The 16058-nt window shown below is 40.3% G+C and overlaps 3 protein-coding genes across 3 annotated transcripts; 1 reads left to right on the top strand and 2 right to left on the bottom strand.

The window, feature by feature from the left end:
• Window positions 1–48: 48 nt before the first annotated feature.
• Window positions 49–3349, top strand: imp3 (IMP U3 small nucleolar ribonucleoprotein 3). Its single transcript, XM_084913388.1, has 7 exons — window positions 49–271; window positions 412–519; window positions 715–789; window positions 1642–1721; window positions 1828–1879; window positions 2008–2080; window positions 2212–3349. The coding sequence occupies exons 1-7, from the start codon at window positions 135–137 to the stop codon at window positions 2236–2238; spliced, it is 552 nt and encodes a 183-aa protein (XP_084769514.1). The 5' UTR covers window positions 49–134; the 3' UTR covers window positions 2239–3349.
• Window positions 3350–4931: 1582 nt separating this feature from the next.
• Window positions 4932–8032, bottom strand: LOC146367338 (vesicle-trafficking protein SEC22b-B-like). The gene is made up of 5 exons (XM_084912959.1): window positions 7958–8032; window positions 6014–6123; window positions 5773–5933; window positions 5527–5670; window positions 4932–5365 (listed from the first exon to the last, which is right to left on the bottom strand). The coding sequence occupies exons 1-5, from the start codon at window positions 8030–8032 to the stop codon at window positions 5214–5216; spliced, it is 642 nt and encodes a 213-aa protein (XP_084769085.1). The 3' UTR covers window positions 4932–5213.
• A 2350-nt stretch (window positions 8033–10382) lies between these two features.
• Window positions 10383–16023, bottom strand: LOC146367337 (vesicle-trafficking protein SEC22b-like). Its single transcript, XM_084912587.1, has 5 exons — window positions 15823–16023; window positions 14396–14505; window positions 14134–14294; window positions 11480–11626; window positions 10383–11288 (listed from the first exon to the last, which is right to left on the bottom strand). The coding sequence occupies exons 1-5, from the start codon at window positions 15895–15897 to the stop codon at window positions 11134–11136; spliced, it is 648 nt and encodes a 215-aa protein (XP_084768713.1). The 5' UTR covers window positions 15898–16023; the 3' UTR covers window positions 10383–11133.
• Window positions 16024–16058: the final 35 nt, after the last annotated feature.

Here is a 16058-nt window from a genome sequence, read left to right as displayed (position 1 = left end):
AAGAAAGAACGATAGCTGAGGTTGCAGGGTGGGGGCGCTGTTACGGGCCACCACCTTCAGTTCTCGACGACGAAGAAGAAAAATAACAGCACGTGCTTCCTGTTTCTCCAGAGGTGGTGTGTAACGCTGTGAAAATGGTTCGTAAATTAAAGTATCACGAACAGAAGTTGTTGAAGAAGGTCGACTTCATCAACTGGGAGGTGGACAACAACCTGCACGAGGTCAAGGTGTTGCGGAAGTATCACATCGAGAAAAGGGAGGACTACACCAAGTGAGTCTGTGGCTGCTAGCTAGCTTTTAGCATCGGTTATTTACACTGTATAGACGTATAAACACATTTTTATACCATATTTCAGCTGATATTTACAAATCACACAGACACCATAATATTTTTTTCCTCCTGTGTCTCAGGTACAACAAGCTCAGTCGGAATGTCAGAGACCTGGCCAGAAAAATCAGAGACTTGGATGAGAAAGATGGCTTCAGAGCACAGAGCACACATCGATTACTGGAAAAACTGTAAGGTTTTGGATATTACGCAGTTATTTAATATGGATAAAATCCTCTTAATGTTAATTCAAGCTGACATCTTTTAACTCTGCGCTTGTTTCCTGTTTGGTTTTGAGCAGATTTGATTTTGATTGCTGTGTTGTTTATTGTTTTCTAAACCTTTGTTGATGTTACACAGAGAATCTTTTTCTTCCTTCACCTCAGATACAGCATTGGTCTCATCCCCACCAGACAGAATTTGTCCCTCACAGAGAAAGTCACAGCTTCTTCATTCTGCAGGTACATTTATGTGTATATCTTCAACTCATAAAGTGTACTGTACTGTGGAAAAGTCTGGAGGTGCTCCTCATTTTTTTATATTTTGCTTCTGAGGCGCCAGAATTTCATGTAATTTTTAAAGTGGTCTTGTGCAAAGTTCTACAAGCTTTCTGAAAGTTCCTTATTGGAGATTGGCTGCTTTTTCACTCATTCTTAGTCCAATGCTTGTGCCTGATCATTGTTTGTTTTGCTAAGCCACGTAAAACTGACTTATGAACTGTTCAAGCATAAAGGCTCTTTTGTCACTCCTGGCTTTGAGGCTACATTTCAGCCAGTGGTGTTGAACACAGAAAACTACCATCAGATTTTGATCCACCATGCAGTACCACTTGGAAAACAGGTGATTGGCAATGGCTTCATTTGTCAGTCAAGGCTTCTATCCATACCTGGATAGAAGAACACACTATGCAACAGTATCAGTCGTTGATTGGCCTCCCCAGAGTCTGGATCTCAGTGTGTGATCATCTTGATAGAGAACAGAACAAACGGCAGCGAACATCCAAGGAAGAGCTTTGAATGTTCTTCCAGAAGCAAGGAGAAATATTCCTGAACACTACTTAAAGAAATGACAAGAAAGCTATGTTGAAGCATGAAGGTGGTCAAATTTTGAGTTTCAAGCTTGTTAGAATTGTACAGACTGTTTATTATATACTGTATTTCAATGCATGTTTGGACATGTTTCATTAAATCTCTGCATGTATTTCCCATCTTCCTAGCAAAATATAAAGAAATGAGAGGTGGCTTGAGGCTTTTATACAGTGCTGTGTATAAATGCAAGCCTCTATGTATACTTTGTCTGTGTGATTCCTGCAGGAGGCGGCTGCCCAGCATCATGTTGAATCTTCGTATGGCTCAGAACCTGAAGACGGCAATTACTTTCATTGAACAAGGGCGTATCCTTGACTGCTGTGTTACTGTAAATTGTTATGCTTAACACTTCAGATTTGTCTTCATTCAAGGATTAAAACGGATTCAGTGTTGTCCTTGACTCAGTCACAGATGTGCGTGTTGGCCCGGATGTTGTTACAGACCCAGCGTTTCTCGTCACAAGGTTGGTCTCTGGGTATTTAGTCTTCTCACAATATCTTTACCAACACAGAGGGCCTTTGACACAGATGCTTCACTATACTGCACATGTGAAAATGCTGACACTATTACTGTAACTTTTTTAAATGTAAGAAATATGGAAGATTTCGTCACGTGGGTGGACTCCTCGAAGATCAAGCAGCACGTGATGAATTACAATGAAGAGGTGAGTGATTTGTCAGAGTTTGTATGTACATATTTCAGTTACGAATGATTATCTGTTACTTAAATCGACAGTTTTCAGGACTGAATCCTAATTCTGATGCCTTGAAGCTCATCACTGTGTTTCTTTTGCAGCGGGACGACTTTGATATGATGGCATAAATCTGTTCTCCCAAAGTCATTCATCACACTGAGCGATGGAAAGAAGATCTCTGCTGTTTTTACTTTGCTGAGGAAAAACTACAGTGTGGGTTCCTTTTATTATGGAAACTGGGGGAAAAGTGAAAAGTCCTCCTGCGTCCCCAGAACCCAGGACTTACTCGAGCAGTCCGGAGAACAAAGACGAATTTTACTGTTGTCACACTTTGACAGAAGCTCTCTTATATTTGAACGGTAGCTGTAAAATGTGTGTCAGTGAGTGTCCAAGTATAACTGATTGTAAAAGTTGAGGTGAGTCTGTATTGTTGTCACTAAAGCTGCAGAGACGCCACTACCACAAGATTTTGTAAACTTTTTTTAAAAAGATGGGCATACCCTAAACCTACATTTATTCTAATGACCAGCAGGGGGCGACTTCGGTGTTTGCCAGTTTTATAGAAGTTTATAGGGAAATGCCTCTTAGCGCCCTCTTTTTGTAACCTCAAGAAATGATTCCCTGATGCGTTCATGGACTCAATCACCAGTTCTCAGCCTTAGTTAATACAGCGTGTTTATTTTGTAAGTCATGGTCCTTGTTGGTATCCAACATCCCTCAGTTTTATTGTGTGAAGGGCAAATGGCAATGGCGAAAAAAGTGTAGCTCGAATTTTAAAAAATAAAAAAGCTTTTCGAACTAGCAGATCATGTCACAGTGGCTACACCCATCTTATATATACAGTACAAGTCTTTAATACAGCAGTAAACCTTTGTCGTCTTTGTTCATTTTTCCATCAGAGCTGCTTAGTGGTTGTTGTCAGAGGGATCATAAAGAGCAGCTTAGCCTCTCTGGTCTGACTCGCTTTTTTGTTTTTCTTATTTGTTCTGTGTTTGTGTAAACACGAGCTCCTTGGTTTGTCTATACAGGGATTAACAAATTTATTAGACCCTTTGTACTAAAACAAATTACAAATATTTTAGAAATTTGACAAAAACCTTTTTAGTATGACAAACAAAACATTTTTATTTATTAGGCAAATGCACTCAAACATTCAAAACAGAATTTTATGTTCAGGAGTGCAAGTAATTAACTGTAATTTGACATCTTTATCACAAAATAAAGTGCTCGTCTATTTTTTCTGATTTTTATTTGTAAAATTGAACTGGAAAATGTGTTTAGTTATATTTATGCACTTATGCATACTGGTGGATAAAAAGTTACAACAAACATATCAAAGATGATTTTGGGAATCACCAGTACTCTTCCTGATATTCTGTGGGGGGTTTTGGGGGGGGCTTTGTCAGACTTAGATGTTTCGTATCAAACAAATGTAAATATCAGACAAAGATAACACAAGTAAGCACAAAGTGCAGTTCCTAAATGTTTAGTGTGAAGTGCAAAAAAATCCAAACCTACATGGCCCTGTGTGAAAAGTGATTGCCCCCTAAACCTAATAACTGGTTGGCCCAGCCATAGAAGCAACAACTGCAATGAGTCTTTCACGTCGCTGTGGGGGAATTTTGGCCCACTTATCCTTGCAGAATTGTTCTAACTCAGACACACTGGAGGGTATGCCACCATGAACTGCCTTTTTAAGGTCATCCACTCATGACCTTAAAATCGGATTCGGGTCAGGACTCTGACTGGGCCACTCCAAAGTCTTCATTTTGTTTTTCTTAAGTCATTCAGAGGCGGACTTACTGGTGTGTTTTGGATCATTGTCCTCTTGTAGAACCCAAGTGTGCTTCAGCTTGAGGTCACGAACACATGGTTGGATATACTACTTCAGGATGTTTTGGTAGACAGAAGTCATGGTTCCATTTATCACAGCAAGTCTTCCAGTCCTGAGGCAGCAAAAAATCTGCAGACCATCACACTACTACTGCCATATTTTAATGTTGGCATGATGCTTCTTTTCGTTTGGTTTCCTGTTCTTGGTTTTCGTCTTGTAACTGTGCCATGGATGCCATTTTTGCTCAGTCTCTTTCTTATGATGGAGTTATGAACTCAGACAAGTGAGGCCTGCAGTTCTTTGGATGTCTTTCTTTCTCTTGTGGTCTTTTGTAATCTCTTGTATGAGTTGTCGCTGTGCTTTTAGGGTAATCCCCCCCACCTTCATTTAGAAACTGCATTTTGTGTTTGCTTGTGTTATTTTTGTCTAACACTTAAATTTGCTTGACGATCTGAAACATTTCAGTATGACAAACATACAAAAAAGAAAACCAGGAATGGGATAAAAGACTTTTTCACACCACTGTATAAACAGTGTTGAACTGCCAGTTTTCTAAGTAAATACATTTCTAAAGGTGCTACTGACATGAAATTCCCACCATATGTCAGTAAAAACCTGTCCAATCCACACAAGTAAGAACATCAAACCACAGATGGTCATAGATTATGTGTAGTAATGGGAAATGATAGAGGGAAAAAGCGTACATACTGAAAATAATTTAATGCTTTGTACAAAAGCCTTCGTTGGTGATTACAGCTTCAAGATGCTTCCTGTGTGGGGAAACTGTGAACAACACATGGTGAGAATTTCATAGCAATAGATCCGTTAGAAATATATTTACTTAGAAAATTAGTGAGGTGTTCAATACTTATTTTACCCTCTGTGTATATATAGAAATGATGATGTTCACATAAACTGTCATATATAAAACTCAAACAGATTGATTTCTTGGTAAATATTCAACATTTTTAATAACACTTTCTCACACTTGTTTAAACTTTAATTACAAACATCACAGTTTTAAGACTCTAACCTCTGGACATGCTTACATGGACTCTCCATCAGTGCTGAAACGCTGACAGAAGCTCCACCAACCTGTTTATGAGGGACAGCCAATGTGAAGCAAGTTGGCTAAAAAGGAAGCTATTCTGTAACTTTATATGTTTATCACTGGTCCGGCTCACTTCACATCAAAGTGGGCTGTATATGGCACACAATGTATAATTAGTTTAGGTGCCAGTCGAGGAGAAGTCCTTGTCCGAGAGTCTATCAGGGCCACCAGAAACGCATGTAGATGATGAGTGTGATGAGCACAGCCACAGCTACAGCCTTAGCATAGCCGGGGGAGGTGTTGACATCTTTGGCATCGCTGCGGCAACTTTTTGAAAAGCTGCTCAGGTTGCTGACTTTTTTGGCAATATCTGAGGGGATAAAATCGAAACATTGGGATGAAATGAACATCTCTGAATACGTGTACATTGTAATTTGTAAATTGGAATAACAACAAATCGTCTACATAATTCTGAATAGAATCAGCACCTCCCATTTGATGGGATGTGTTACCAACGCCTGCTACACTTACCACAGAGAGGGTCTCTCTGCAGGACTTCATCAATATTTGCTGCCATTATTTTCTGAATATCATCCAGCTCTTTTTTAGTACTTGCCAAGGTCCTCCGGAGTTTGATCGACACAGATGGCTTATTCACTTTTTGGATATATGTGTCTGGAACAAGATGTAAGATGCTATAAAAATGTTCATTTTATTTGTTTACAGGGATTAGTGCCATGTCTCTGTGTGATAAAAGATGTTGGACTTCAGTCTTACCAAACTCTATGAAAGAGTAGGGCCTGGTTACTGTGGGTACTTTTTTTCCATACTGGACATAAAACTCTTTGCTGAGGTCTTCGAGGTATTCAAAAGCCATCGTTTTGGGAAAAGAAGCCTCGCAGAGGATAATGTAACACACACCCTGGGATATTAAAAGACTGAAACGAGGCCTAACCATTAGTTATATTTGACTCAAGTTAAACCTCACCAAAATTATCAACAAAATGTGTGATCTTACTGAAAGTTCCTGTCCCCGGTATCAAGGGTACAACGTTCTGGACTCTGAGCGTCCAGTTTACGGCACAGCTGCTTGGCCTGGCTCTGGTACAGCTGGAGGTCCCTTTCTGACTGACAAAGACAGATAAAAACAGACTTGAGCTCATTCTTATCTCACTTAAAGTTAAAATGATTAGTCATTTATGCATTCATCACCAAGTACCCACACAGTGTAAACAGTATAAAATTCAAGAAGCAATGCCTACAAACTCATTAACTTTATTAGATACACCTTGCTAGTACCATGTTGGATCCTTTTACCTTTCAAACTGTTTTAATTCGTTATGGTGCAAAGTCAAAAGGTGCCGGAAACTGTCCTCAGAGATTTTGGTCCAAGTTGACATGACAGCAACTCAGTTGGTTGCACAACCATTATGTGACTCTTCTGTTGCATCGCATCCCAAAGCTGCTCTATTGGATTAATATCTGATGTCATGTTCAAGAAACCAGTTTGATATGAAATGAGCTGGGGGACATGGTGTGTTATCCTGCTGGAAGCAGCCATCAGTAAATGTGCCCATAAAAGGGTGGATGCAGTTAGCAACAATGCTCAGGTGGTGTTTAAACGATGCTCAGCTGTGCCAATATTCTCAACATTACACCACCACCAGTAGAATAAACCACTGACACGAAGCAGGATAGATCTATGCCTGCATGTTTTTTATGCTAAATTCTGAGCCTACCATCTGAATGTTGCTGCAGAAACAAAGATTTTGAGACCAGACAACATTTTTCATCTTCTGTTGCATGACTTTGGGAAATTTTTGTGTAAATTGTAGCCTCAGTTTCCTGTTCTTAGCTGGCAGAAGCAGCACCCAATGCGGTCTTCTGCTCCTGTAGCCTGTCTGCTTCAAGATATGATGTTTTGTGCATTCAGAGATGCTTTATTTCATTCTATGAATTTGAAAAACTGTCATTTGAGTTTCTGTCGCCTTCCCTGTCAGCTTGAGCCAGTCTGACCGTTATACTGCTCACTGGCTATTTTCTCTTTCTCTGGTCATTCTTTATAATCCTCTCCTGTGTGGGGAAATCCCAACAAATAATCAGTTCCTACAATATTCAGAGCAGCCTGTCTGACAACAACAATCATTCAACATTCAAAGTCCCTTAAATCACCTTCCTTCCTCATTCTGATGCTCGGTTGTCATCTTAACCATGTCTAAATGCATAGAGTGCATTAAGTTGCTGTCATGTGTTTGGGTGATTAGATATTTACATTAATGAGCAGTTGAACACATGTACATAATACACTATCTGATGAGAGCATGTATACATTATTCTCATCAGAGCCATCCAGTGCTCTCAAAATGATGAGAAAGTCATTCACACGTGGAACCTGCAAAATGTCTCTGTATGGAGGAAAACTGAGATACATTTCTTTTTCATGCTTTTCCTTTTAAAGCTTTTTGTGTGAAATTACAAAATATTTACAAAAATATTTGCTCTCATTCACTGGAAAATCACAGTCTGGTAGTCTCTCTATCTGGATTATTTGCATAATTAAACCTGATAATGGGGTACTTTATAAAGAGGTAACGGTGTGATCTGAACCAGCCTTGTTAATAATGCATCTGATTATTTCTTGTAATAAAATGATCCCCACAGTTACAGGCAGAGATAGACTCTTAAGTTTTGCATCATGTTATTAGCACATATTCCATCACATTAGTACTTTTGCAGGATTTTCTGGGACCAGAAAATCTTATATTCAGCTCAACTTTCAGTCGCTTCTTGTTTGTAAAACATCTTACACCTAGTGCTGCTCAATAAATTACAACTTGAGCTGAAGCTGCAATAAACTCATGGATCTTCCCCTAGAGCACCAAGTGTAAGAAACAAATCCTTTTCTGAGAGGAGTTTGGTGTGCAGGTATCTTCATACTGGGGTCCTCAGCCTTCATTCATACCTGTTCATCCTCCTGTACAGACGCAGCGAGCGGAAGTCCGTCTGTCACACGAGCGATCATTGTCAGCAAAATCATGGTGTTTGAGGTTGAGGATCTGCCGTCAGCTAGGGGAGTTTATTATCCAGCCAGGAGAGCGTATTGACTGTCCGATGGCAATCGAGGGATGGCTCGTCTGCCTGCAGTGAGCTCTGCTGTCAGTCAGAGGCAGTGTGCAAAGTATGTGATACAACCAGTTTATCACCTGTACCGATGGTGGTCCATCAGCCAGCAGCGGAGAAGAGAAAAAAGTTACACTGTGTACCAGTTATTATTATTATTATTGTTAGTTTTTATTGTTTGAATTCTATCTATCTATCTATCTATCTATCTATCTATCTATCTATCTATCTGTGTACAGTTTCCTCACATTTCTTAAGAACACACAGTGCACCATGCTGAGGCCAAGTTTCTAACTAATTGCTCTTTAGGAATCACCTTGTTGGTGCAAAAATACTATTTTATGTTTGTCAGTCTTGACAATCTTTGATATTTTTCACTGATTCATTTATTCATTATATTTTTTGCAACAGGAAGCTGTAACAAAGTGCCTAAAGACATAATTTAAAGTTGGTTCCTTGGCTCCTTGGAAGCAAAATAAATACAAATGAGGAATGTCTCGAAAGTTTTGCACAGTATCGTAAACACATACCAAAGTACTCATAACTAATGACATCCTGCTACTGCAACAGGAAGTATATCAGGAAGTTTTAAGTACTTTGGCACACATACAGACTCAGAAGGTGAAAGACCAACGTTGCTATCACAGCAGGTAAATAAACAGTAGATGAGACTATTTATAAATTCAAATGAATTAATGAAGCATATTAATCAAAAACATTTTCTGCAATAAAAAGAGGATATTTAAATGTCTCTACAACCGATTAACGAGGCCTTAATATTATGTTGGCACAAACTTACAACTTAGTCTAATTAAAGAACAGGAAACCAGAGGGTGATGCCACAGTGGCTGGCTGTACATCTTTTATATACAGTTTAAAAATGAACAGAGTCTTTGTTGTCTTTCTTCATTTACAGTCAGAGCTCAGTGATTGTCATAAAAGTAATAAAAAGCAGCTCAGCCTCGCTGGTCCGACTCGCCTTTTCTGTTTTTCTTGTTCGCTCTGAGTTTGTGTAAACACGAGCTGCTTGGTTTGTCTATAGAGGGTTTAACAAATTTATTAGACGCTCTGTACTAAAAACAAGAAAGCACAAATACTTAAGAAATTTGTTAATTGTTTAAACACGTTGCAAATTTGTATGTGATCAATTGAAATGGCAGTTAAAGTCTTTACAGTGCTGAACAAATTTATTAGATGACCTGACCTAAAAATAAGAAAGTACAGTTTATGAATCTGTCAAAAACTTGTTTAAAATTAAACAGAGGAGAGAGAAATCAATCAAGCACAACAATTAATCACAAAAGCACAGCCGGGTTTTATCAGACTACCTCCAGAATTGGGAGTGAAGAAGATGGAATAACCTGTGTTGTTCGTACCAGAGTGACCAACACAACCACACTGGCTGACACAGTTGGATTGATATCTGGGTAATTTGGAGGCCAAATCAACACCTCAAACTCGCTGTTGTGCTCCTCAAATTCCTGCTTTGTGGCAGGGCGCAGCATCCTGCTGAAAGAGGCCATAGCCATCAAGGAATGCTGTTTCCATGAAGGGTGCACATGGTCTTCTACTTAAGAAGGTAGTACGTGTCAAAGTGACATCCACATGGATGACAGGTTTCCCAGCAGAGCATTGCCCAAAGTATCACACTGCCTCCACCAGCTTGCCTTCCTCCCATAGTGCATCATGCTGCCAGGTGTTCCCTGGTAAGTGATGCACATGCACCCAGTCATCCACGTGAGGTAAAAGAAACATGATTCGTCAGACCAGATCACCTTCTTGCATTGCTCTGTGGTCCATTTCTGATCCTCACGTGTCCATTGTTGGTGCTTCAGGCAGTGGACAGTATTCAGCATGGACACCCTGACTGGTCTGCAGCTATGCAGCCCTGTACACAACAAACTGATGCTTCTTGTATTCTGACACTTTTCTATCAGGACCAGCATGAACTTTTTGGGCAATTTGAGCTACAGTAGCATATCTGTTAGATTGGACCACAAGTGCATCAGTAACCCGGTCGCTAGTTCACCACCGGTCCTTCCTTGGATCACTTTTGATAGATACTGACCACTGCAGACCGAGAACACCTCACACCTGCCCATTTTTCCAGCTTTGAGAACAAAATGTTCACTAGCTCCCTAATATATCCCCACCCACTAACAGCTGCCACGATGAAGAGATAATCAGTGTTATTCACTTCACGTCAGCGCTGAAGCCTTGAGGAGTTTCACATAAATTGTGTCATAAAGAAAAGTCAAACAGATTAATTTCTTGATAAATATTTAACATTTTTAATAACACTTTCTCACGCTTGTGTAAACTTTGTAAACAAACATTCACATTTGATCACAGTTTTAAGACTAACCCCTGCACGTGCTTACATGGATTCTCATCAGTGCAAACACGCTAACAGAATCTCCAACATCAGTGTGTAGAAACATGAACTCTTTCTGCTCTTAAAGGTGACCTATCATGCTCTTGCTTGTTTTCTCTTGTATATATAACAGTGCAGATCTCTAATCTGGTCACCTCGGGCACACAGCTCTGCCTGTGAGCACAGACCCACCTGCTTATGAGCAGCAGCCAATGAGAAAAAAGTCAGCTAAAAAAGGTGAAGCTTGCATGAAATTTAATTGAGGCCCAGCGTAAGATCAAGAAGTTTCATTTGAACTTTGACTCACGCAAAACTGCTCTGAAGCTATAAATATGAAACCATAAATGAGCCTGATGGGTCCCCTTTAATGTTTCCAGTATGCACATTTACTATATATAAAAGCCTTTCTATCACACAAAAACCCATTAAACGTCCCAATAAAGACTTACAGCTCAGCTTCTATTGTATAACCCACGACTGAGTAAATCACAGAAAGAACGTCTACATTCAACACAGGTCCGTAAGACTGAAAGTCTTTAAGACTGTTTCAAGGCACCCTGGTATATAACAGACTGTAACATGAGTTTAAGTGCTCTTCGAGGAGAAACTCCAGCTTCGTGTCGAAATCCTTGTCTGGACGTACATCAGAGCCACCAGAAACGCACGTAGATGATGAGCGTGACAAAGAACACTGCCACAGCTGCAAACTTAGCATAGGTGGAGCGGGTGTTGAGATATTTGGCATCCTTGTGGTACTTTTCTGCCATGTTGGAGAGATTGCTGGCTTTTGTGCATATAGCTGAGAAAAAAATAGGATGAAGGAAACATTAATTTTGTTCTGATTGGTAATTTTGATCAGAATCTCCCATTTGATGGCATGTGTTACCAACACTGGCTACACTTACCACAGAGAGAGTCTCTCTGCAGGACTTCATCAATATTTGCCACCATTATTTTCTGAATATCATCCAGTTCTTTTTTAGTACTTACCAGAAAGAGCTTCTCCTCTCTGCAGGACCTCCTCAATATTTCCAACCATAATTCTCTGGATGTCCTGCAGCTCTGTGTTAACACTGCTCAAGGTCCTCCGAGCTCTGCTGTCCACATATGACTTCTTAACTTTCTGGATGTAGGTGTCTGGAACAACATGTAGGATACTATAAAATTTTTCTTTCTTTTTGTAGAAAGTGAGTAGTGCCACGTATTTGTTTGCGATGCATCCAGAAAGTGTTCACAGCACTTCCCTTATTCTAAATTTTGTCACATTACAGCCTTATTCCAAAATAGATTAAATTCATTTTCACCTCAAAATGACATAATGGCAAAGTGAAAAAAGATTGAAAGTCCTGAAAATTTGTAACAAATAAAAAAATCTAAAACTAACACACATAAATATTTGCAATGACTCCCAAAATTAAGCTCAGGTGCATCCTGTTTCCACTGACCATCTGTTAGATGTTTGTACACCTTGATTGGAGTTCACCTGTGGTAAAGTCAGGTCATTGGATATGATTTGGAAAAGCACACATCTTTCTATATAAGGTCCCACACTTGACAGTGCATGCAAGAACACAAACCAAGCCATGCCCAACTCCAAGGAGTTGTCTGTAGACCTCCAAGACAGGATCATGTCGAGGTACAGATCTGGTGAAGGGTGCAGAAAAATGTCTGCAGCACTGAAGGTCCCAGTGAGCACAGTGGCTTCCATCATTTGTAAATGGAAGAAGTTTGAAACCACCAGGACTTTCCCTAGAGCTGAGCGTCTGGAGTAGAAAGGGCTTAATCATAATAATAATTCTGCCAGCTTCTTTCAGCAAGCACTCCAGCGGGTGGTGAAAGAAGCTGGCAGAATTATTGGAACAAGTCTGCCAGAGATTAGTAATATCTTCCCCACTCGCTGTCTGAGGAGGGTGCATAGTATCCTGCGGGACCAACATCACCCTGCGCGCCACCTTTTCCACCTGCTGCCCTCAGGGAGAAGGTACAGGTCTATACAGGCCAGAACATCCAGATTGGCCAACAGCCTGTATCCACAGGCTGTGAGGCTTCTGAACTCTCTGCCCCCCTCTCACGGACAATAACCATATCCAACTTTTTAATAGCACTGAACTGGTCTGCATTGGTGCATCATATCTTTATTCTCTTTCCCCCTCCTGTCCCCCCCCCCCTCTTTCTTAAATAGATAACTATCATATCTCACATCATATCTCACAGTACAATAATATTGAATGGGTTGCATTGTTGTACTTTGTCATGTTTCTCAGGTCTTTGTCTGAATTTCTTATGAACATTACTTGTCATGTTCTCATGCTGTTGCTAAGGATTGTCTTATTGCACTGGAGTCACACTGGGTTAAATATTTACACTTGGGTTTTAAGGGGTATTTATTATTTTCTTTATTATTGTATTTATGGGTTGTACGGAAGCTCCAAACGCAATTTCATTGTTCTCTGACAATGACAATAAAACAAATACTACATACAATCAGGGAGGTGGCCGAGAACCTGGTAGTCAGTCTAGAAAGACAGACAGATAGACAAAGCTCCAGCATTGCTCTGTGGGGAGGGGGGGAATCTTCCAGAAGGACAACCATTTCTGCAGCACTCCAGAAATCAGGACAGATTAGTAGAGTGACCAGAGGGAAGCAACTCAGTAAAAGGCACATGACAGCCCACCTGGAGTTTGCCAAAATGCTCCTGAAGGACTTTCAAACCTTGAGAAACATAATTCTCTGGTTTGGTGAAACAAACACTGAACTCTTTGGCCTGAATGCCAAGCATCATGTCTAAGCATCACCTGGCCAATACCATCGCTACGGATTGTCGCTACCTCAGATTGGGGTGAAGGTTTATTTTCCAACAGGACAACGACCCTAAACACGCAGCCAAGATAACACAAAAATGGCTTCAGGGCCACTCTGTGTCATTCATTCGCCTAGTCAGAGCCCAGGCTTAAACTTGATAGAAGATCTCTGGAGAGATCTGAAAAAAGCTATGCACCGATGCGCCCCATCCAAACTAATGGAGCTAGAGAGGATCAGCAAAGAACAATGGGAGAAATTCCCCCCAAAATAGGTGTGCCAAGCTTGCAGAATCATACTCAGAAAGGGCAGGTAAGGATACAAAAGGTGCTTCAACAAAGTATTGAGTAAAGGCTGTGTACATGTACATGTTATATATATATATATATATTTTTTTTTTTTTTAAATAAATTTGCAAGCGTTTTAAACTTCTATTGCAGACTTTTTTCACTTTGTCATTATGGGGTATTGTGTAAAGAATTCTGGGGTGAAAAATAAAGTTAATCTATTCTGGAATAAGGCTGTAACACAGGGGTGGGCAATTCCAGGCCTCGAGGGCCGGTGTCCTGCAGATTTTAGATATCACCTTGGGTCAACACACCTGAATCACATGATTAGTTCGTTACCCGGCCTCTGGAGAACTTCAGGACATGTTTAGGAGCTAATTTAGCCATTTAAATCAGCTGTATTGATTCAAGGACACATCTAAAACCTGCAGGGGCACAGGCCCTCGAGGCCTGGAGTTGCCCATCCCTGCTGTAACATGAAAAAATGTGGAACAAGTAAAGAGCTGTGAATACTTTTCAAACGTACTGTATTAAAGGATTTTCAACACCAGTCTCACCAAACGCTATGAAAGAGTAGGGTCTGGTTACTGTGGGTATTCTCCTTCCATACTGGTCATAAAACTCATTGCTGAGGTCTTCGAGGTATGCAAAAGCCATCTTTCTGGGAAAAGAAGCCTCGCAGAGGGACAGGTAGCACACACCCTGGGATATTAAAAGGCTGAAAATGAGGCCAAACCATTAATGATTTTATGACCTTTGTGATTCAAGTTAAAGCTCACCAAAATTATCTACAAAATGTTCTATGCTGAGTGATCTTACTGAAAGCTCATGTCCCCAGCCTCGAGGGTGCAGCGTTCTGGACTCTGAGCGTCCAGTTTACGGCACAGCTGCTTGGCCTGGCTCTGGTACTGCTGGAGATCTCTTTCTGACTGACAAAGACAGATAAAAACAGACTTAAGCTCATTCTTACTCATATTTAATTACTTTAGTCGTTTGGTCATTGCATATTACCCACACAGTGTAAACAATATGTTCAAAAGGTCATTCATTCATCTGTAGTTTCATTACAGAATCACATCCACAGAAAAGCCTGTAGCTGGATAGAGAATTAAACCTAACAACCACTGGCGATGCGGCCTGCTCTCTGCATTAATCAGGGGACTCAATTCAGGTTCACAGTTCAGGGATATTCAATTACTGTTTGGACCTTGTCCCTTTCCTCACTATTACTTATGTGGATCCATGAGAATGTAGGAATTTAGTTATTATCCTGTTCTGTCGCTGTAGTCAATGTTCACACGTGCTCACGTCCAAACATTCAGCAACTTGCTGAATGTTTGTTCACAGTATTGCAGATTCACCAATGTTCATAAGTTGCGTATTTCCATAGAGTGGAGATTTCGTTTTCTCCTTAAGTAAAGCACGCTAAAGACAGAAAGAGTTTGCATTTGTGCACTTTATACTGCGTAATCCATGCCATCTTATATTGTTGCTTTGGTTTGCTGTTTTTGGCTGACAGGAGTGGTACCCAGTGCGGTCTTCTGCTGCTGTAACCTGTTTGCTTCAAAGTTTGACGTGTTGCACGTTCAGGGACGCTCTTCTGCGTAACATGATTGTAACAAATGGGTATTAATTATACTGTTGCCTTACCGTCAGCTTGAACCAGTCTGGACATTCTAACAGTCACTGGATATTTTATGTTTCTCTTTTAATTTCTTGTTTTAAAACCTAGAGATAGTTGTGTGGAGAAATCTCAGTAGATCAGCAGGTTTTTAAAATCCTCAGACCACCCCGTTTGGCACTACCACGCCACGTTAAAAGCTACTTAAATCACTTTTTTTCCCTGCATTTGATGTTCGGTTTTTTAAATACAGCTATTAAATAAAGTATCACTTTAAAGTTCAGATCCCCACAGTTGCATACAGAATAATCCACCACATTAAAATCTAAACTAACAGGTTTCACAGTTAAATTTAAAAAGACATGACATTAGCACTTTGTAGACTTTTTTGTCGACTGGGACCAGAACAAACTACTCTCATGTTCAACTCAACTTTCAGTTGTTTGTATAAAATACGATACACTCAGTGTTCCTCAATAATTACAACTTTAGCTAAAGCTGAAATAAAATCGCGACATTATCTTCTAGAGCACCAAGCGTGTAAAAAAAAAGCACACTTTTATTGTTTAAAGAACAGTTTGATGTGCAGGTATCTCCATACGAGGGGCTCAGCTTTCATTCATACCTGTTCATCCTCCTGTACAGACGCAGCGAGCGGAAGTCCGTCCGCCACACGAGCAACCATTGTCAGTAAAATCATGGTGTTTGAGGTCGGGGATCTGCTGTCAACTGGAGAGAGTCAACTTTATAACTTTGTACGTCTTTTTTGCCTGTTCGATAACGCAGGATAAACGCTAAATGCGTTGGACGGAAGCTTACGGTGCGCCCGCGAAATAGGTCCGACTGGCAACCGGCAACATT

Source organism: Perissodus microlepis, chromosome 18, assembly GCF_051167445.1.
Source record: "Perissodus microlepis isolate ML-2025 ecotype Zambia chromosome 18, ASM5116744v1, whole genome shotgun sequence".
NCBI classification, from domain to species: domain Eukaryota; kingdom Metazoa; phylum Chordata; class Actinopteri; order Cichliformes; family Cichlidae; genus Perissodus; species Perissodus microlepis.
The sequence above is the reverse complement of the archived record's forward strand: the minus strand, read 5'-3'. Positions and strand labels throughout refer to the sequence as shown.